Source organism: Scyliorhinus torazame, chromosome 1 (assembly GCF_047496885.1).
Source record: "Scyliorhinus torazame isolate Kashiwa2021f chromosome 1, sScyTor2.1, whole genome shotgun sequence".
NCBI lineage: Eukaryota > Metazoa > Chordata > Chondrichthyes > Carcharhiniformes > Scyliorhinidae > Scyliorhinus > Scyliorhinus torazame.
This window is the reverse complement of record NC_092707.1, coordinates 133,324,451-133,346,112: the sequence shown is the minus strand read 5'-3', so window position 1 is coordinate 133,346,112 and position 21,662 is coordinate 133,324,451. Positions and strand designations below refer to the sequence as shown.

At 50.9% G+C, this 21,662-nt stretch overlaps 1 protein-coding gene across 8 annotated transcripts in view; it reads left to right on the top strand.

The window, feature by feature from the left end:
- Positions 1 to 21,662, top strand: part of mecr (mitochondrial trans-2-enoyl-CoA reductase) — a 371,444-nt gene that overhangs the window by 231,346 nt on the left and 118,436 nt on the right. For all 8 annotated transcript variants that reach the window (XR_011942141.1, XM_072500869.1, XM_072500867.1 and 5 more), the window contains exons 7-8: positions 38 to 111; positions 6,470 to 6,530. Coding sequence is in view for 7 of the 8 variants with exons in the window: in XM_072500869.1 (XP_072356970.1) it covers positions 38 to 111; positions 6,470 to 6,530 (135 nt within the window). In the remaining variant the exon portion in view is untranslated. The remainder of the gene's footprint in view (positions 1 to 37; positions 112 to 6,469; positions 6,531 to 21,662) is intronic.

The following is a 21,662-nucleotide window of genomic DNA, read 5'->3' as shown; positions in this document are numbered from 1 at the left end:
ATTTAAAAATATTTTTTGCTGCTTTTCCTACAAACAGAAAGTTCCAAGACCACGTCTCGCTTTAAATGGTGTTGGAGGCAAGAGTGCTACAGAGATCCTGCGACATTTAGAGTGAGTAACAAGACTGCAGGAGACAGCATTGCCAAGTTGAATTAATGATGTGAATTTTAGAAAAAGGGATTACCAATGGGTTCATCTGAAGGTTGTACTCTTTGAATGAGCCTGAAAGGAATGCACAAAGGAAAGTTACTCATGCATTTGTGAATTGGACCCCAGCAGTGAGCCTAACAGTTTTTTTGTATTGAAACTTTTCTTCACTGACCCACACTGATGCAAATTTACCTTTGTGTTGTGTGTTTCATTATATGCCGCTGTCTTACTCCAGTCACATTTACAGTTTCCTTCCCCACCCCAGTCATTTTTGATGCTCACATGTTGCTTTACAAACACTTGGACACTTTCCTCTGGAGCAATCCATTCAAGCTGCAGATTTGCAATTTAATTGAATCAAAAATTGCAGCAAAAGTGCTGTAACTGGTCAGACTTCTGCGGAATTAAACAGTGTACCTACATCAAGATAACCGCAAAATACTGCAGATGCTGGAATCTGAAACTAAAACAGAAAATCTCAGCAGATCTGACCACATCTATGGGGAGAGAACGGAGCTAACGTTTTGTGACTGGTTGATTGTTTGTCAATGCTGGAGAGAACTGGAAATAGGATGAGATTTATACTGTTGGAGGAGGAGATGGTTGGGGGGGGGGGGGGGGGCATGGAGGGCTGGATAGAAGGCCAGTGATAGGTGGAGATTGACACAGATGTTGTGGACAAAAAGACAAAGGGCGCGATTCTGCAGCCTCGTTGCGCTCTCGCTCGAGCGAAACTAGTCCGGTGAATAGCGGGACAGGTCAAAAACAAGAACCGCGCCAAGCACCAAACAGTTTGCAGTGCAACCGGCATGTTCCCGTAGGTACAATCGGAATCTCGACATAGCATGGTGAGAAACCAATTATCACCACTTAAGCTCTATTTCCATATAATTAATTGAACCACCCCTTATCCGTGATTCACGGCCTCCCCAGGAAGTGGTCACGCTGGCTCCTTTTGAAAATGGTGAACCTGGCGGCAGTGCTTCTGTGAGGAGGTGAGTAGCCATCTTTGCTCACAGGGGCACTGGACTTGCGCCACCCCACTGCGCAGCGGGGGATGGAGGACTCTCGGCTGGGTGGGACCCCTCTGCAGGGGTGGCCGCCATGGGAAGGTGGGGGGGAGGCACTGCAGGGGCAACCGCACACAGCACCACCATGCCAACCCCTGATCGTGTGTATCCATTCGTGGGCCACTCGTTGTCCCTACACGTCTGCCCCACCGACCGCCCATAACCCCTACCAAATACTGAGGCCTCTGGCTGTGCGGCTGAAGGCTATTGCTAATTGGGAATTGGCAATCTTGGTTAAGTGAGCGCTTCACGCAACCCAAGTGGATTCCCATGGGTGGGTCGACTATGTTGCATGAAGGAGTCGTTGTCTAGCATCCCAATCAGACTGTAATTCCTGGACACTGTGTCTGAACATGCAGCAGCCAACATCTGAACACCGAGGGGATGGGAAACAGCTCTGGGGATATGTCCATGGCTGGAGGGTGGGTGAGTGCCATGGGGAGGGGACCAGTGCTGGTCCGGGTGACGTTGTGAGCGAGTGTCCTGGGTACAGAGTCTGGGATTCAGTGAGGGGAGTGCATAGACAGGGCATTCCAGGTGTGGGGGGGGGGAATCTTTGGGGGAATGGAGGGCCCGGGGTGGGTGCCATCGCTGTTTGTCAGTCTCCCTCTCCCATTGTCTTACAGCTATGGCAGGGATTTTGGATCCAGCAGAACTTGCCCTAGTGGTGCTGCTGCAAGCCAGGAGGCCAGACGCTGGCAACGGCAGTGGCAGCAATGTCAGCAGATGCTCGAGGCGGCGGACTATGTGCCAGACCACGCCCCACACCCTGAGGACCAGGCCGCCCATCAGGCCAGGGAGGGAGCCAGAAGGGGAGTCCCGCGACAGCCCAGGGTGTACATATGTCGCTAGTTGTTTGAACAGATGACAGACAGCGCGTGCCACAGGAGGCTCCGCCTCAACAAGGAGACTGCGACACCTGTTCGATGTCCCCGTGGATTTGGCACCACATGGAGGAGGAGGACACCTGCTCTCTCTAGCCGTCAAGTTCACCGCAGCCCTGATCGTTTATGTCTCGGGATCATTCCAGGGCTCGAGTGGGGACATGTGTGGTATCTTGCAGGCCTCAACCCGCAGGTGCACCTGACAGGTCACGGATGCCCTGTTTGCCCAGGCAGAAAACTACATCAATTTTGACATGGACCAAGCCCAGCAAGATACCCAGGCAGCAGGTATCTCCGCCATCGCCGGAATGCCCCAGGTCCAGGGGGGGTAATGGATAGCACGCATGTTGCCCTGCATTCACCGGGCTATCTGGGAGTGCCCTACGTTAACAGAAAGGGGTTCCACTCCCTCAACATACAGCATGTGTGTGACCACCGCATGAAGATGATGCACAAATGTGCACGCTTCCCGGGGAGCGAGCACACCAACTACATCCTGGGGCAGTCGGTCATCCCCGGCCTCTTCGAGGACCACCCCAGGATGGGCAGCTGGCTGTTGGAGGACCTGGATAATGGCGCCGGTTCGGAGGCTGGAGACCGAAGCGGAGACCCAGTACAATGAGGTCCAAAAGGCCACCCGGGCAGTGATTGAGTGATGCATCGGACTCCTCAAGGTGTGGTTCCAATGCCTCGACTGCTCTGGTGGCGCACTCCAGTACACACCCCGGTGGGTCACTCGCTTTTTGGTGGTCTGCTGGGTCCTCCACTACCTCGCACAGCAGAGGGTCGATGACTTGGAGGCTAGTGACGAGGAAGATGTGGCCACCTCATAAGAGGAGGAGGACAAGGATGATGAGGTGGCGCCGGACCAGCAGAGGCTGGAGGACGAACCCAGGAAGGAATCGGAGGACGAACCGGAGGACCAGCCGGAGGCTGCAGGACAGGCGGCAGCAGCGAGGGCCCGGCCTACCCGGAGGGCCAGGGAGGAACTCATACTAGACCGATTTACTTAGGACATGGCCTGGTCTGTCTTCGCTACCTTACCCAACCCCATCTCCCACCCTCCCAGGGTATGTGTTACATCACTCCAGGGCACTGGGACTATGTAGGCACCGTCAGCAGGTCACTGTTGAGGGCAGGGAGGTTATGATAACCCGTAGAGAGCTGAGGGCCAATGTTCCTCAATCTATGCCATAGTCTGACCCCTGCCTGCCTGATGAGTGCTCGCTCACACCCATCACCTGCATGTGGTTTGCCCGGGGAGTGGGGAATGTCTGGAGAGATGGATCAAGGGTTTGGAGGTCGGCTTGCATTGAAAAACAAAGTGACAGAGGCGTCATGCTTGTTATGCACAAGGGTGTTTATTGTGTTTTACAATTTCCCACTCTCCCATGCTGCAGCCCCCTGCCCCCTCACCCTCCATCCACACACCGCCCCGCATCCTCTCCCCCTCTCCCGGTGCCCTCAGTGATCCTCGATGTGCTTTGCCTTCCAAGCTCTACCGCTACCCCAGGATGCACATCATGGGTGGAGGCAGCCAGCTGCTTACCTCGTCCCGTAGCCTTCGATGACCTAGGCGGACGTCCTCGGGGCCGGAGGGCCATGGCGCACATGTCAGCGGCACATGCACAGCCGTGCCGCCCTGTTCCGGGTGCTGATTGTGAGACATGGCCTCATCAGAGCGGTGAAACTCGGTGGAGCTGATGGCCACCGTCGCCACTCCATGGGACGGGTCCGGATTGGCACCCAGCACCCCCTCTTCACGGTTGGTGCCTATTGGACCCCGGGGTTCACCTTGGGATGGAGAGGCAGCTGGTTCGAATCCCAGCTGACACTGCATCATTTGGCTCTGCCAGCCCTGGTAGTTCCCAACGGTCTGCACTATTGTGTCGATGCCTTGGGCGCTACTCCTCAGTAACTGGGACATGCTCTGCAGCGCCTCGGCAATGCCCACCTGCGACTGGGACAAGCTCCGCAGCGCCTCAGCCATTCCCAACTGAGAGCGGTCCATGTCCTGCGGAACCTCATCAAGGTCAAACTAGCACTGGGTAACATCCCAAATGAGGCGGACATTTTGCCGAGACTCTCCCAGCCATGGCCGTCACTGACTGTGTGACACCTTGGACACCTTCACTAAAGGTGCCGCTGTCGTGCACCAGACTCTCCACTGCAGTCACCGCCCTCGCATTTTTGACCTCGGTGCCATACTTGCCGGTGACATCTTGTGCACCCTAGCCTCTGGGACTCCTCCAATTGGCCATGGATCTGCTGTAGTGTCGCTGACATCTACCTCTGAATGTCCTGACCACTCCCTATCATTTCCATCAGCTACGGAGTACCTCTTCCACAGGCTCAGCATCAAGCTGGGACCCAGCTGGGTCCTTGGTGGGAGGAGAGGTGTAAAGGAAGAGTTGGGGAGGAGATCCAGAAGACCTCTGACTGCTGTCTCGCCTGGGGGTTCCTGCCTCCATCTGATGTGCATCAGCAGCTTGTGGTGCTCGCCAGATTGTGCCCCACTAACATTTCTGCGTGGGTGGAGGGTGGGGATGACAGCTGTGACGCCTCGATCATGTCTTCCTCGGAGCACCCCTCCAAGGTGGTCTCATGGGAGGCTGGAGAGGGTACCACCCAGGGTGGGCCGTCGCCGTCGGATGGAGAACCTGTGGGAGAATGGACATGTGGTCAGTGAGAGGGATGGGTCAGTCAGTAAGGCAATCACAACTCACATTTGACAAGTCCTCCAGGTGGTGCCCGGTGGTTGCTCACCTCTGCGAGGTCTGCCAACCTCTACGTGGGTGACCGCCCTGTCCTCGGCCACCCCAGTCACCTCCTGGGCACGCTCCTCGAAAGAGCTGAGGATTCCTAAGTCTTTCATACCTCCACCAGTCTGGGCCCTCTCCCAGCGATTGTGGGAAAGCTTTTCCTGAGGAGACACGGAGAGGGCATTGTTAGCCACATGCGTGGTTCACAGTGGTGGAAGGGGATCATAATGGAAGGGTTGGGGGGGGAATGAAGGAAGAGGGGAGGTGAAGTGAGGGTTGGGAGTTGAAGGGAGAGGGGAGTGGTAGAAGGAGGGTTGGGGGTCGCATGGAGAGTTGAGGGGGGGGGTGGTGTTGGTGTCTACTCACTCGTTGATCTTTTTCCGGCACTGGAAGCCAGACCTCCTGGTCACACTCACGGTGCTCACATCCACCGCCACCTCATCCCAGGTAGCATTGGCTGGCCTGTGGCTGACCCTCCAAGACCCTCAGGGGAACAAGACAAAGATGTTGCGGACAAAAAGACAAAGATCTAAGAGCCTCCCCAGATCTGTTTCCTCGAATCTTGGGGTCGGTCTCCTGGACGCCATTGTTGCGAGCTGACTGAGGTTGGCTGAGCAAGTGCTGCTTTAGTGTTGCTCGACATTGTTGCGAGCGTGGTGCTGCGGAATCAGCTGGCAAGACTTCATTTGCAGCGTGAAGCCCATGGGACCTCGTTAAGTGGACCAATTAACGTTGAATAGCATTGCTGGGCTCACTGGGCCGAGCGCCGGGAAACTTGCTGCAGTTCCCACTCGCTACCACACTTAGAAATCTTTCTGTAGAATCGCGCCCGAAGGAATTGTGAGTGGTGGTGACCTTCTGTAATTACCCAGCATTTTCTATTTTTGTATCTACATCAAATGTCAACTAATACCTAATTTACCTTTCAGGAGGTTTTCAATGGTAAAGGTACCATTGTAAGTACTTTTGTAACATTAATGACATGGTGCATGTGCTCACAAAAGTACTGACATCTCCAAGGACAGGATGGGGAGTTTTGCTCTCTGCCAGCAGCAGGGCAAATGGTTAGTTCCTGCACAGCACTCAGATCTGGCCCACAGCGGTTTTGATGTCCGCTCAAGCGTACTTTCCCCCTAAAAGCATTGAAAGTCAGAAGACACAATAATAAAAATAAAATTATAATTTATAACATATGCGTGCATAATGATTACATTGAATTGACTCTGCAGTAAAACCTGGTTGAATTCAGCACAGCACCACAGGAGTACTACATTTAAAATGGTTCCAGAATCAACAAACCGTGTCTTAATGTGAAATACACTGAAAAGAAATTTCAAATCTGGTCTAAGGTCCTGTCATATTAGATTATGGTCATGAGTCAGTAATCAAAGGGACTCGAGTTCTTTATCATGTTGAATCGCCCTGCAGAGACTCCAGTCCCAAATAGGTTTACAAAATGGGTTTTAATGATAGAAAATGTTGCAAATTCTACACCAATCAATCATAATATTCTCTGCACTGTAAGTACAAAGTTGTTTTGAAATTTATTTATATATAACTTTTGTTACCAATAGGCACTGTCTTTTGTATCTTTCTAATGCAGGAAAGGAGGGACTACAGTAACATATGGGGGAATGGCAAAACAACCTATCACCGTTCCAGTGGTAAGGGAGTCTATCTGTTTAAAGTGGAAGTTCCCATTTTATCTGTGGAAAATGTCCATCTGGTCTCTGCAGTGATAAACAAATGTAGGAGGATTTTTGTTCTCTAGTGAAACTACAACATATCCTTTTTTTGGTAATTTGTGTACTTGCTGCTCCACAGCACTTGGATCTCCCATCTTCGTTAAAAAAGTTATCAGATTCAAATTTGTTAAACTCAATCTGTCATTGTTTTGCCCACTCATTTAATCTGGTTCTTCCTCTTTGTAACTTCCTATTCTCATCTCCACAATGATTAACTTAATGTCAAGTGCAAACTTAGACATATTCCTTCGTCAAAACCGTGAATATATGTGTCAGTAAACAAAAGCAACACAGATCCATGGGGAACACCATGGGCTGGATTCTACGTATTTGGACCCACGCCGCGTCAAAACTGTGGACTTACATGCCAGAAAAACTGCCGTGAAAGGGCCATATATTCCTAGCCCTGCTGGGGGCTAGCAGGGACCTGGCATAGATCTAGCAGCTTTTGCTGCAGATACGGGCCCCTGCACTTGCGGGTCGGAGGCTGCCAATGTGCACGATGGCGGCCTCTAGCGGCTGCGCCGTGCTCCATCACGGACTTGGACCGCGGAGCCAGACCCTGAAAATAGACCCCCCCGATCGGCCGCGTGCCCGACCCTGTCCGCCCGCACAAACATTTCCCGGGCCGCGTTTCAGGCCCCCACTGCCTTCCGATCGGCCCGCCTCCAACCAGAGCAGCGGCGGACTGAGTCATGGACCGGCTGGACCACATTAGATCCACGCTGTCGGGACTTCGGCCGGTCGTGGGCGGAGAATGGCTCCAGGTAGGTGCTCGGCAAGAGGACTTCACTTTTCGTGGCCCACAGAATTGGGGAACCGGCGCCAGTCCCGATTCCGTGCGGGAAAATGGATTCTCTGCCCCCGCGCCAGCCGCGATTTCGGGGTCGGGGTGCGGAGAATCCAGCCCCATGGACGTTTGGGGGGAGGGGGGAAATCGGGTCGGGTTGTGTGGGGGATCTGCTGTGGGTTCGTGTGTGTGTGTGTGTGTGTGTGTGTGTGTGTGTGCGTCGTGTCCCATGTGAGGCTCGGTCTGGGTGTTTAAATATTTACTCTGGAGTTAGAAGTGATTTTTTTTTTTCCGTTCTAACTTTCAGAATAACTATCAAACAGAACCATCCAAAGTTAACATTTTAAATTGCTTCTGTCGGATTGTTTCCAGCCAAGCACATTTGTCCAGGGGAAGTTAGCAATTCTGGGCAATTGCCGGCAAACCCTTATATAGAAACTTCCTAGGGGGGAATCCCAAGCACACCATTGAGGTACCTCCTAAACACGACACTGGGGAGCCAGGAAGTTATCTAACTTCAAGAAAAAAGTACATAATTGAGCAAAGACAGGTCGAAGATCTGAGGATTGGAAAGAATATAAGGAACAACAAAGGATGGTTAAAAGATTAATGAAGGAAAAATTTGAGGGAAATCTAACCAGAAATATAAAAACAGGTAGTGTTTCTCTAAATATTTTTTAAAGAAACAAGTTAACAAAATGAGCATTGGTCCTATAGAAAGTGAGTCTGGAAAATTGATAATGGAAAACAAGAAAATGGCAGATGAATTAAGCAGGTATTTTGCATCAGTCTTCACTATAGAGGATGTAAGTAACATCCCAGAAGCAGCTATAAATCAGGAAATGGAAGGGATGGAGGAACTCAGGAAAATTAAAATCAAAATTATTGAAATTTGAGGCTGATAAGTGTTTGGGGCCTGATGTACTTCATCTGAGGGTCTTAAAAGATGTGTCTAGTGGCAGCATTGTAGCACAAGTGGATAGCACTGTGGCTTCACAGCACCAGGGTCCCAGGTTCGATTCCCCGCTGGGTCACTGTCTGTGCGGAGTCTGCACGTTCTCCCCATGTCTGCGTGGATTTCCTCCGGGTGCTCCGGTTTCCTCCCACAGTCCAAAGACGTGCAGGTTAGGTGGATTGGCCTTGTTATTATTAAGCCTTAGTGACCAAAAAGATTAGGAGGGGTTATTGGGTTACGGGGATAGGGTGGAAGTGAGGGCTTAAGTGGGTCGGTGTAGACTTGATAGCCCGAATGGCCTCCTTCTGCACTGCACTGTATGTTCTATGTAGTGAGTTGATGCATTTGTTTGAATTTTCCAAAACGTCTTGATTCGGGGAAGGTGCCATTAGATTGCAAGATAGCAAATGTAACAATAAGAAGAAGAATCTTTGTTGGTGTCACAAGTAGGCTTACATTAACACTGCAATGAAGTTACTCTGAAAATCCCTGAGTCGCCACACTCCGGCGCCTGTTCGAGTACACTGAGGGAGAATTCAGAGTGTCCAATTCAGCTAACAAGCACGTCTTTTGGGACTTGTGGGAGGAAACCGGAGCACCCGGAGGAAACCCGTGCAGACGCAGGAAGAACGTGCAGACCCTGCACAGACAGTGACCCAAGCCGGGAATTGAACCCGGGTCCCTGGTGCTGTGCTACCGTGCCACCCTAACTCCATTGTCCAAAATGGAGTGAGACAGAAAGTGGGAAACCACAGGCTAGTTAGCTTAACATCTGTTATTGGAAACATTTTGGAAGTTATTATTAAGCTGCAGCAGGGCGCTTGGAAAAATTTGAAGTAATTAGGCAGAGTCAGCCTGCTTTTGTGAAAGAGAAATCATGTATAAACTACTTATTGGAGTTCTTTGAGGAAGTAAGATGTTCAGTGGATAAAGAGGAACCAGTGGATGTACTGTACTTTAATTTAAAGAAAGCATTTGATAAAATGCCACATCAAAGAGGTTTTTTTTTTTTGGAAAATATTTTATTGAAGCATTTGTAATTTTCAGTTTAACACATTAACATTTCTTAAACAACCGCGCGGGCCATCACACGGAAAACACCTAAAAGAACAAAAAACAGAAAACAATGTCCTCTACTACCCCTGCCCTATTCCTTAATTACCGGTGTACTAAGTTCCCTGTCCTTATCTAACATTGCCATGCCTCCTGTTTTCCTCCACCCCCCGTCCCACCCCCCTTACTGCTGACATTCAATTTTCCTTGAAGAAATTGCTGAACGGTTGCCAAGTCCAGGCGAACCTCTGAGTTGATCCTCTCAAGGCGAACTTGATTTTTTTCCAGACTTAGAAGCCCTGCCATATCACTGACTTCGGGGGCTCCGTGTCCTTCCACCCCAGCAAAATCCATCTCCAGTCCACCAGGGAGGAGAAGGCCAGGACATCGGCCTCCCTCGCCCCCCTTGGCCCCCGGATCTTCCGATACCCCAAATAGTGCCAGTTCTGGACTCGGAATTACCCTCCCTTCCAGGACCTCTGACATAATGTCCGCGAATCCCTGCCAGAATCCCCTCAATTTCGGACATGCCCAAAACATATGTACATGGTTCACCGGGCTACCCCCACACCGCCTACATCTGCCCTCCACCTCCTCAAAGAACCTGCTCATCCGGGCTGCTGTCATATGGGCTCTGTGGACCATCTTGAACTGGATCAAGCTAAGTCTGGCACACGACGAGGATGAATTGACTCTCTTGAAGGCTTTTTCCCACAATTCAATTTCCAGCGCTTCTCCCAGCTCCTCTTCCCACTTCCTCTTCACCTCTCTGATAGGGGCCCCTTCCCACTCCATCAACTTGTATATCTCCGAAACCCTCCTCTCTCTAACCCCTGTTTTTGACATCACCTTGTCCTGTAATCCCTTCAGGGGGAGGCAAGGAAAGCTTGGAACCTACCTCCCTACAAAGTCCCGCACCTGAAGGTACCAAAACCCATTCCCACCCGGCAGCTTGAACTCCTCCTCTAATGCCTCCAAGGTCGGAAAGCCCTCCTGGATGAATAGGTCCCCAAATCGCTCAATCCCTGCCCGCTGCCATCTCTGAAAGCCCCCATCCAGCCCCCTCTGGGCAAACCGCTGGTTGTCACAGATCGGTGACCACACTGATGACCCCTCCAATCTCATGTGCTGCCTCCATTGCCCCCACATCCTTAGGGCTGCCACCACCACAGGGCTTGTAGAATACCGAGGCGGTGAGAATGGCAGAGGCACTGTTAGTAAAGCCTCCAAACTCATACCCTTGCAAGATGCGGCTTCCATTCGCTCCCAAACTGACCCCTCCCCCGTTACCCACTTCCTGACCATCGATATGTTGGTTGCCCAGTAATAGTTAATGAAGCTCAGGAGGGCCAAGCCCCCCTCACCTCGACCCCATTCCAGGAGTGCCTTCTTTACTTTCGGGGTTTTACCCGCCCACAGAAAACCCGATATCGCCACGTTCATTTTCCTGAAAAAAGCCTTTGGGACAAAAATCGGATGACATTGATAAAAGAAGAGCAGTCTCGGAAGGGTCGTCAACTTCACCGTCTGTACCCTCCCCGTCAGCGGGAGCATGTCCCATCTGCGGAAGTCCCTTTTCATTTGATCGACCGCTTTGCCCAGATTTAACTTATGAAGCTGCCCCCAATCCTTAGCCACTTGAATCCCCAGATACCTAAAACTCCTCTCAGCCACTTTAAAAGGTAACTCCTTCAGTCTCCTTTCCTGCCCTCGTGCCTGGATCATGAACATCTCGCTCTTTCCCATATTTAACTTGTAGCCTAAATATCGCTCAAATTCTCCTCGTATCCGTATGATTTGGCCATCCCTCCACCGGGTCTGCGACATAGAGCAGCAAGTCGTCCGCATAGAGAGAGACCCTGTGCTCCCCCCCCCCCCCCCCCCCCCCACCTCCCTCCCTCACTATTCCCTGCCAGGCATTCGATGATCTAAGGGCCATTGCTCAGGGCTCTATGGCCAGGGAAAACAGTAATTGGGAGAGCGGACATCCTTGCCTTGTCCCCTTACAGAAACTGAAGTATTCTGACTGGTCCCGGTTGGTTCTTACATTTGCCACCGGAGCCTGATATAACAGCCAGACTTTTGTAAGGGCCCCGAAGAATCCAGCACGAGTTTTAAGGATACATAATAATAACGTTTATTTACTATAACAATATATACATAACAGTAGCAGTAACTTCCCTTGCTACCTTCTCCTTCCCCCTGGTTCCTGGACTGGCCAGCTTATTTATAGTAGGAGTTTCTCCGCCCCCCCCCTCATTGGGGAAGTTCATACTCCCATAGGATTGTGGGATAGTCATTAGTCCCCAGCCAATCGTCAGTAGGCAGGTTATAACACAGACCCAATCCACAAATTCCTGCCCGAACCCAGACCTGCCTAAAATATCCCATAGGTACTTCCACTCCACTCTGTCAAAAGCTTTCTCCACGTCCATGGCTACTACCACCTCAACATTGCGGCCCTCCGCTGGTATCATTATAACATTAAGAAGCCGTCTAATATTGGACGTCAGGTGCCTGCCCGTCACAAATCCCGTCTGATTCTCCACGATTACCTCCGGGACACAATCCTTTATTCGGGTGGCTAAGATCTTTGCCAGCAATTTAGCATCCACATTCAAAAGGGAAATTAGCCTGTACGATCCACAGCTCTCCGGGTCCTTGTCTAGCTTCAGGATGAGAGAGATTGACTCCTGTGATGCGTTGGGGGAAGCATCCCAGCTCCTTGGACTCGTTAGAAGCCTTGGCCAGAAGTGCCCCCAGTAGCCCAGAAAACATTTTATAAAATTCCACTGGGAATCCATCAGGTCCCGGGGCCTTACCCGATTGGATCACCCCCAATCTGTCTATCACCTCCCCAAGTCCAATTGGGCCCCCCAGGACTTCCACCAGCTCCTCATCTACCTTCGGGAACTCTAGCCCCTCCAGGAATTGATTCATATCCTTCTCCCCGACCGGGAGTTCCGACTCATATAGTCGACTAGAATTCACGGAACACGTCGTTAACCGCCCCCGGGTCCATCGCTACCTTCCCCCTCATATCCTTTATTTTCCCTATTTCTCTCGCCGCCTCCTGCTTCCTCAGCTGATGTGCCAGCATCCTGCTAGCTTTCTCGCCACATTCATATATTGCCCCTTTTACCCTCCTCAGCTGTCCCTCCGCCTTACCTGTGGAATGGAGCCCAAATTCCATTTGGAGTCTCTGATGCTCCTTTAGGAGCTCCTCATTTGGAGACTGCGCATATCTCCTGTCCACCTGTAAGATTTCTCCTACCAACCTGTTCAGTCTTCTCCCTATGAGCCAGAATCAAAATACGTTCTCCTCTAATAATCACCTTCAATGCCTCCCACACCACTCCAGCCGCGGTCTCTCCCATGATGGTATTCTTTATATACCCCTGAATGACCTCCCTCACTCGCTCGCAGATCTCGTCGGCCGCCAACAGTCCTGCATCTAATCTCCGCTGCAGGCGCTGGGACTTACCTGTGCTTACCTGCAGGTCTATCCAATATGGTGCTTGGTCTGACACCACAATTGCTGAGTACTCCGTGTCCTCCACCCCCGCTAACAGTGTTTTATCCAGTACAAAGAAATCTATCCTGGAATATGCCTTGTGCACATGAGAGTAGAATGAATATTCCTTGCTCCGTGGCCTCTCGAATCTTCACGGATCAACCCCTTTCATGCGCTCCATGAACCCCCACAGTTCCTTCGCCATTGCTGATACCTTCCCTAGCCTAGAGCTCGAACGGTCCATTCTCGGATCTAGGACCGTGTTGAAGTCACCCCCCATAACCAACCAGTGCGAGTCAAGGTCCGGGATCTTTCCCAGCACCTTCTTGACAAACGTGACATCATCCCAGTTTGGGGCATATATATTTACCAACACCATTGCCATTCCCTCCAGTTTCCCGCTGACCATAACAAATCTGCCTCTATCTTCCCTACCTCAAATGCCACCCATTTGTTAATCAGGATGGCCACCCCCCTTGTTTTAAAGTCCAGTCCGAATGGAATACCTGTCCGACCCATCCCTTCTTCAGTCTAACTTGGTCTCCCAGCTTCAAGTGTATCTCCTGTAGCATGGCCACATCCACTTTTAGCTGTCTCAAGTGTGCGAACACACGGGTCCTTTTGACCGGCCCATTCAGTCCACGAACATTCCACGTAACCAGTCTGGTCAGTGGGGGGGGCTCCTGCCCTTCTCCCCTGTCGAACAGCCATGACCTTTCCTCGGCCAGCCCTTAGCCCATGTCCCGTACCTACCCTGGCCCGCCCCTCGGCAGCCACCGCTATCTGGTCTCCATCTCCACCTCCTAAAAGTACCCAAGTCGTCAGCAGTCCCCTCCCCTTCACCCCCCCCCCCCCCCCCCCCACTCCGTCTCTCTTCAGCTCTCCCCCCACTTTGCTCCCGTGAACCAGCTAGCCTAGCAGTTCCCGCCCCTGGCGCCTAGCATCCTACCACCTGCTGGATCCTCACCCCCCCCCTCCCCCCCACTCTTAACGTAAGTTCGCAAAACAATAGCAACAAACATAGAAAGCAAACAAACAATCCTCTAAGGTCCGGACGCAGAGGCGCCCCCCTCCTCTCTTTACAACACCTTATCAGTTCCACCACCTTCAAACAGAGCCGAAAACAATAGAAGAAAAATCAAACAGGATGAGAAAAAACCTCAACCATCTCTTCTTTTTTTCCCCCCTAGAACATCGCAACGTAAAACCTTTTTTTACTGTACCTCGGTACATACAGCAACGGATCAAAATCACACCAATCCGAGAGATCCTTCTTTTCCCAATCACCGCAACTGAAGTTACAGTGAAAGTCTGAGATTTTTTTTTAAATATAAAGCAACACAAAACTTTTAACTCTGACCACTACAGTCTAGATTTTAAAATCATTATGCCTCTACCAGATTGTTGTCCTTCATAAAGACCGCCACTTCTTCTGGCGAGACAAAATATAGTTCCCCGTTCTCGTAGGTCACCCAAAGACGGGCCGGGTAGAGCAGTATAAATTTTATTCCCTTTGCATACAGGGCCGCCTTAACTTTATTAAAACTCGCCCTCTTTGCGAGTTATGCTCCCAAGTCTTGATACACCCGGATCTCAGAATCTTCCCACAAGAACCGTTTTGTCTGCCCGGCCCAGCTCATAATGCATTCCTTGTCCAGGAACTGATGCAGCCTCACCACCATCGCCCTTGGGGCTCACGACCCTGGGGCTTACACATGAGCATCCTGTGAGCCTGGTCCACCTCTAACAGCCTGTCGAACGCATCTTGCCCGAGCATCTTTTTCAGCATCTTCCCCACATACGCATCGGCATCCGATCGCTCCTTTCCCTGTGGCAGACCTACGATGTGGATATTCTGCTGCGAGAACGATTCTCCAGGTCCTCCACCTTCTCCAACAGCCGTTTCTGCCGATCCTGTAGGATATTAATTTCCATTGCCATCGGAGTGGACTGCTCCTCTTGTTCTGCAACCAGCTCCTGCAACTTTTAGATAACCTGTTCCTGTGTCGTCACTTTCTCCTCCAACCGGTCGACCACGTTCTTAATCGAGGCCACCACCTGGGTCAGGTCGTCCGCACACTCCTTACGATGCTGGGCGAACTTCTCATCCAAATATTTAACCTACTGATCCATCGTCCATTGAGCTGGCATGGTCGAACTTTGCTTCTATGCCATTGCATCCACCAAACTCTGAACTTCACTCCCAACCAACTTTTAATTTCTTCTTTTACGATTGTTTCTTGAGCGCAGCTCCATAAACTAGGGGTCATCTTCTTCTCCTCTCGCTTTTATCCACTTATGTTGAAAAATTCCCACGGAAATCCAGCTTAAAAGCCGTTAAAAGACCACTAAGAGCAGGAACTGTTAAATGTGCGACCGTTCACACTATGGTCGTCTCCGGAGGTCCACATCAAAGGTTATTGAGGATATGGTATAGGAGTAACATTTTGGCATGGATAGAAGTTTGGTTGGCTAACAGTAAGTGCAAGGTAGCCATAAATGGGCCTTTTTCAGGTTGGCATGATGTAATAAATGGTGTGCCACAGGGATCACTTGCTGGAACCTGAACTGTTTACAATTTATATAAATGACTTGGGTGAAGGGATGGATGTGATGGTTGCCAAATTTGCTGATGACACAAAGGTAATAAGTTGTGAAGAGACATAAGGAGGCTACGAACAGTTACAGATGGCCTTGCATCCGTTGAAGTTTGGAAGAGTAAGAGGCAACTAGATCAAAACTTTTAAGATCCAGATGGGTATTGACAGGGTGGATGTGGAGAAGATGTTTCATCTTGTGGCAGAATCTAGAACAAGAAGTCTCCGTTTAAAAATAAGGGGACACCCATTTAAAATAGGGTTGAGGCAGAAACGCAGTGCCAGTTCAGATAGTACGTCGGATAGTGAACAGGTCCGCAGGAAAAGGTCGAGAACTATTGAAAGGACATCCCACAGCAGAAGGGAAAGACCAAGCAGTAGCAGTACAGAACGAGATACCAGGCGGGAGAGGGGACATAGTTTATCAGGATCTCGGAACATGAGTAAGACTACGAATACTAATAGGAGTAGAAGCCCACATGCACGTGAGATTTTGGTGGCTTCAAATAAATTAGATGAAAAAGTTATTAAAGAAGCTAAACAGCAAGAATTGCATAGTGGGAGTGAATTTGGGGTATACATGGAAGTACCAGATAGGGGACCAAGAGCTCTATCCCACAGATGGATTTGCACGGAAAAGGTTCTTCCGGATGGAACTTATAAGGCAAAGGCCAGGCTTGTGGCAAGGGGATTTGAAGAAAACTTAGAAGATCAGGATTTAAGGGTAGATTCACCTACAGCAGGAAAGGTTATTTTAAAGATCTGCTTGGCTCTATTAGCCACAAAGGCATGGGAATGCAAATCTATCGATATAAAAGCTGCCTTTTTGCAGGGGCATCAGCTCCAGAGAGACATTTTTCACTGTCCTCCTAAAGAAGCAGCTAACACAGAAGGGGTACTCTGGAAGTTGAACAAATGTGTATATGGATTAAATGATGCATCTGGAGTCTGGTATGTTTCGGTAAGGTCAGTTTTGTTAAAGTTAGGCTATTGCCAGTTGAAAGCAGATCCTGCAATGTTTTACTGGCACTATAAAGGAAATCTTTCTGGCATTTTTATGATGCATGTCGATGATTTTTGTGGGGTGTGACTAGTGATTTTGAAGCTATTGTAATCTCTGGTTTGAGGAAAGAATTCAGGGTTGGAAATCAGGCTTCCGGTGCATTTAAATATATTGGACTAGAAATTGGACAGACTAAGTTAGGGGCAACTTTACGTCAGCAATCTTATTTGGAAAGCATCACCCCAATAGAATTAGTCGTGGCCGAGTTTCACAAAAAGACGCAATGGTTTCAAAGATAGAAAAAGAGCAACTGCGAAGTTTAATTGGGCAACTGAACTGGTTAGGTAGACAGACTAGACCGGACATGAGTTTTGATGTCATAGAGTTGAGTACAAAAATGAATGATCCCAAAGTGGAAGACATAATGAGAGCAAATAAAGCGTTGGCCAAACTAAAAATGCAGGAGTGTGTTTTGAAGTTCCCGGTTTTAGGTGACCTTAAGCACTTGAAACTCATAGTTTATAGTAATGCGTCCTACGCAAATTTATATGATGGGGTTTCAACCGCAGGAGGTTATATAATTTTCCTTTTAGGGAACAATGGTAAATGTTGCCCGCTTGTGTGGGAAACAAAGAAAATAAGGAGAGTGGTAAAAAGCACTTTGGCTGCTGAGACATTAAGCCTTGTAGAGGCGGTGGATATGGCCTTTTATATAAGTATGATATTGACAGAAATTTTGGGATTAGGGAATTTGGGTAATATACCTATTGACTGTCACATTGACAATATATCCCTGTGGGAAAATGTGCACTCTACAAAAAGTGTCAATGAAAAGAGGTTACGGATAGACATCGCAAGTTTGAAGCAGATGTTGGACAGAGGGGAAATAACAAAAATTAAATGTGTCGACAGGAGCTATCAACTGTCAGACTGTTTTACGAAAAGAGGGGCGAGTTCACAGAAACTTTTGGATATTGTTAATGAAGGACGCTTGTTTTTGTGACTTTTTTTCTTTCTCGTCCAAACAAAAAAAAGAGGGGGAAAATCATGTGTTTGTTTTTGAGTTTCTTGAAATTTTGTTTTCACCTAATTACTTTTTTTCTCCAAGGAAGGAGAGACTGTTAAGTAATGGGTTAAGAGACATTGCAATTAGTTGTCTCATTTATGTTAAGTATCCATTAATTGACACTGATATGTAAAGGGGCTTCAGGTGGCCTCTGTCAGGTGGTGTGTTGTTAAGAGTTTTGTGCAGAGGCTGTGGAAGTGAGATAAATGGTGTTTGGTGAAAAGGAACAAGAACTTTAGACTCTTCATATCACAGCAACTAAAACGGCTAACACTCGAAGACACCGGGGATCTCCAAGTGCCCTAGGATGTAGCTGCCATCACGTCACCTCCTGGATGCACCTGTGGGCGGAAGATTGGGAGGTGCCACGCAGGTCTCAGCTCGAGCCCTGGAATGACCCAGTGGTAGAGATGTTTAGGGCTGCAATGACTTTCACGGCCACCGGGAACAGGTCCTCCTCCTCCACGGGGTACCATGTGTCACACTGTCTCTGTGCTGAGACACAGTCTTCTGCAGCAAATGCTGTCCATCAGCTCATGGAATGATCAATGGCATCTGTGCACCTTCTCGGTCCCTCCTCAACCTTACGGACGACCAGGTCTTCAGGGTGTGTGGTGGCCGCCTCCAATTGAGGTGCTGCATCCAGACTCTGGTGACTTGCTGCCATCTACGTCGTCTGCCTGCCTCGGCTGCCATAAACACAGCGATGGCAGCTTCCGTGGGATCCACACCAGTAAACGTTTTATCGAGGAAAGAATTGGAGAAAGAGAGAAACTGACAATCAGTCAAGGCTTCCACCCCAGAACTTTCAAATCGCCCAAGCCTCCCCCATTCTTACCATGACTGTCCCGCCTTCTCTGAGTTTTTTTTTGTTCATGGGACGTGGGTGTCGCAGGCTGTGCCAGCACTTATTGCCCATCACTGATTGCCCTTTGTGGGAAGCTAAGAGTCATCCACATTGCTGTGGGTCTGGAGCCACATAGACCAGACCAGGTGAAGATGGCAGATACTTTTCCAAAACTCCCTTGATTTGGGACGGTGCCATTCGATTGCAAGTTAGCAAATGTAACAATAATAATAATCTTTATTATTGTCACAAGTAGTCTTACACTGCAATGAAGTTACTGTGAAAATTCCCTAGTCACCAGACCCTGGTGCCTGTTCGGGTACACAGAGGGAGAATTCAGAATGTCCAAATTAACTAACCGCATCTTTCGCGACCTGTGGGAGGAAACCGCAGCACCCGCAGGAAACCCACGCAGACACGGGGAGAACGTGCAGACTCCGCACAGACCGTGACCCAAGCCGGAATCGAACCTGGGACCCAGGCGCTGTGAAGCACCAGTGCTAACCACTGCTGCCGTGGTACCCATAAAGATTTCCTTCCCTAAAGGACATTAGTGAACCAGGTGGGTTTTTACGACAATCGACAGTGGTTCCATGGTCATCACTAGACTTTTAATTCAAGATTTTTATTGAATTCAATGACACCATCTCTATGGCGGGTTGTGAACCTGGGACCCCAGAGTTCTCTGGGTCTCTAGATTACTGGTCCAGTGACAATACCACTACATCATCACCTCTCCTGTGAAGTGCCATCCAGGGAGCCAGTTGTGCTGACAAATCTTGCCCTGCACACTCCCCCCGGCCACATCAGGAGCCCCTCGACCCCATATCTCTGCCAGTAACATTAGGGAGGCCGAGCTCAGCTGCCCTTCGCTCATCCTGGCACATGCCCTTTGGCCTTGAGAGGATCCTCAGTGGTGAAATGTTCCCCTAAGTGTTTGATTGTTGGCAGCTACCTCTATGGTGCTGACAGTTCTCGAGTTCAGGCACTGTTCAGGCATCTAAGGTTGCTGAACATGAAGTGCGCTAATCATCGTCTGAGACATGGCACCTGTACCTTCAAGGAGGCACGTGAGAGTTATGGGGCGGGATTCTCGGTCGGCCGACGCCAAAATCGGGAAACGCGATTGAACAGAGAATTGCCTCCGACGCCAAAATGTGCCGCTGTGACGCCAAATCGTGATTCTCCGGCACCCCGAACATGTCGTAAATTCGATGCGCGCTGCGTTTAAATGCCATTTGCATATTATTAGCTGGCCTGACCCGGTATTCTCCGGGGCCTCGGCCTCCGATGGGCCGAGTTCCCAACAGCGCAGTTCACTTGTGGTTTCAAAAATTGTGAACCTGCCATGGTAGCTGCTGGGAGGGAGAAGAGGTAGGACACGTAGAGGAGAAACTGTGGGCTGCTAGCCCAGACACTAGCCGGGCTGGCTGGGGTGAGGTGGGCCCTGTTAGGTAAGGGGGAACAGAATGAGCGGCCGGGGTGACCCCCCCCCCCCACGCACGGGACTGGGGTGGTGCCCAGGCACCGACCGCCATTATGGTGGCCATCTTACTGCGCACCCACTGACCAACCACCGTCACAGGCCGTATGTTTGCACCCCCGCCACGCCGCACACCCCCGCCCCAAACTCCCCGCCCAACCAGCCACCCACTGGCGGAACATGCAGGGCCACACCCACAGCAGTCCCTAGCAAGTGCGGTGCCAGCCAACGGTACCCCTGGCATCAGGAACGGGCGGTAGGGCTGGAGGCCCCCACGGTGCTGGCCACCGACGGGGCAGGATTTAGGATGTGGTGGGGGGGGGTTAAATGTGGGGCTCTGCGGAGCCTGCATTGACAACCGGGGCCACCGTGTAGCCCGTCAACCTGGTTGGGCACCGGAGTATGCACCATGCTAACATGTTGGGCTTTCACCTCCTGCAGACAATGGCTTTTGGAGTTCGACCAGCAATGGTGGCCACCCTGGTGGCCGCCGTAGCTCTGTGCGATGCACTGCGGCCGTATGAGCGGGAGCCGCTCGAAGAGGTGGGGAAAGCGGGCACCTCTTTCCGTGACAGCAGTGGAATAGGCAGCAGCGGAGCAGGCTGTAGAGGGGCAAGTGGCAGCCGCACAGGCTGGAGGGGCGGCCGCCCAACAGGCTGAAGAGGGGGAGATGCCAAGGAGTCGCTGCATGAGGCCTTGTGTGTACCAGCAGTGCCTGACATTCAAGGACCTGCCGGACTAGACTTGACGCGAAGACTCGGGCTGAACAGAGAGACAGTGCAACACATCTATCATACGATGGCACTCCTTGCACCGTGGGAGTATGGGGGGGGTAGGGCTCCTGCTCCTGGTGACCGCCAAGGTGACGGTCGCCCTGAACCTCCACGCCACGGGGTCCTTCCAGGCGCTGAGTGTGGACCTGTCCAGGATATCTCAGACCTCGGTGCATAATGCCCAGGCGCATCAATACATCCATTTCGATGTGGACAGAGCTCACCAGGATGCCCGGGCAGCGGGGTTCGCCGCCATCGCCGGGATGCCCTGGGTCCAGGGGGCGATAGTCGGGATGCATTATGGGCACCTGCGGATAACGGGCCGCTCTGCACAAATCGAAAGGGGTACCACTCAATGAACGTCCAGCTGGTCTGGCCATCAGCTGCACATCGTACACCTCTGCGCCCGATACCCGGACAGTGTGCACGATTCCTTCATCCTGGCACACTCGCCGATCCCTGACATGTTCGAGGGGTTAGCTCCTGGGTGACAAGGGTTACCCATGGCAGCCGTGGCTGATGACAACTTTCCAGAGGCCACAGACTGACGCGGAGACCCGCTACAACAACGGCCATACAGTGACCAGGAGTGTGATCGAGCAGTACTTCGGCATCCTGAAGGTGCGATTCAGGTGCCTGGACCACTCTGGAGGGTCCCTCCAGTAAGAGTTTGAGAGAGTCGCCCGCATCGTGACGGCCTGCTGCATCCTCCACACATCGCACAGTAGAGGGGGGGGGGATGTGCTGGAGGAGGAGGATGAGGAACAACGGCAGGCCTCGTCTGACGAGCAGAATGTGGGGGTACGGGGATGATGAGCAGGACACGGGGTCTGGGCAGGTACGGAAGGCTGCACGACGTGTGCACTGGGGCCAATGTGCACGGGACGCTTTGGTCGCCTACAGATTCACCGACTAGGAGCGGGGGGGTGGTCTGGCCAGAGGCACGGACACATCCCAAACCCATGCCCCC